Raw genomic sequence first — 392 nt, forward strand, 5'->3', positions numbered from 1 at the left:
ATAAAGATGCTGCTGCTGCTGCTGCTGCTGCTGCTGCTGCTGATAGCAGCAGTGATCCAGATGCTGCTGCAGAAACACGCGTGAGACCTGATGAAGGCTGCCTCAAGTACAGTGCGTTTCACAGCCATACAATATAATATAATAATATAATAATATAATATAATAATATAATAATATAATATTATAATATATTAATATAATATAATAAATATAAAAATAAAATATTATAATAATAACAAAAATAATAAAATAATAAAATAATAAAAAAACTAATAAAAATAATAAATTTTAGTTTGCATACACCCTATATATATATCAAACATTTTTGTTTGTTTATATAAACCAGTAGTTTTATTTCTTTGTTTATTATTTCATAATAAACAATCTATTAC

The 392-nt window shown here is 23.7% G+C and overlaps 1 protein-coding gene across 1 annotated transcript in view; it reads left to right on the forward strand.

Annotated features, from left to right (window-relative positions):
* Positions 1-392, forward strand: part of EMH_0002290 (DNA-directed rna polymerase I largest subunit, putative) — a gene marked incomplete at both ends in the record, with an annotated part of 5254 nt that overhangs the window by 1618 nt on the left and 3244 nt on the right. Inside the window, one exon of the mRNA XM_013495955.1 lies at positions 1-111. Coding sequence (XP_013351409.1) covers positions 1-111 — 111 coding nt within the window. The remainder of the gene's footprint in view (positions 112-392) is intronic.

The sequence above is a fragment of the Eimeria mitis genome, genomic scaffold, assembly GCF_000499745.2.
Source record: "Eimeria mitis Houghton genomic scaffold, Emh_scaff184, whole genome shotgun sequence".
Taxonomy (NCBI): domain Eukaryota; phylum Apicomplexa; class Conoidasida; order Eucoccidiorida; family Eimeriidae; genus Eimeria; species Eimeria mitis.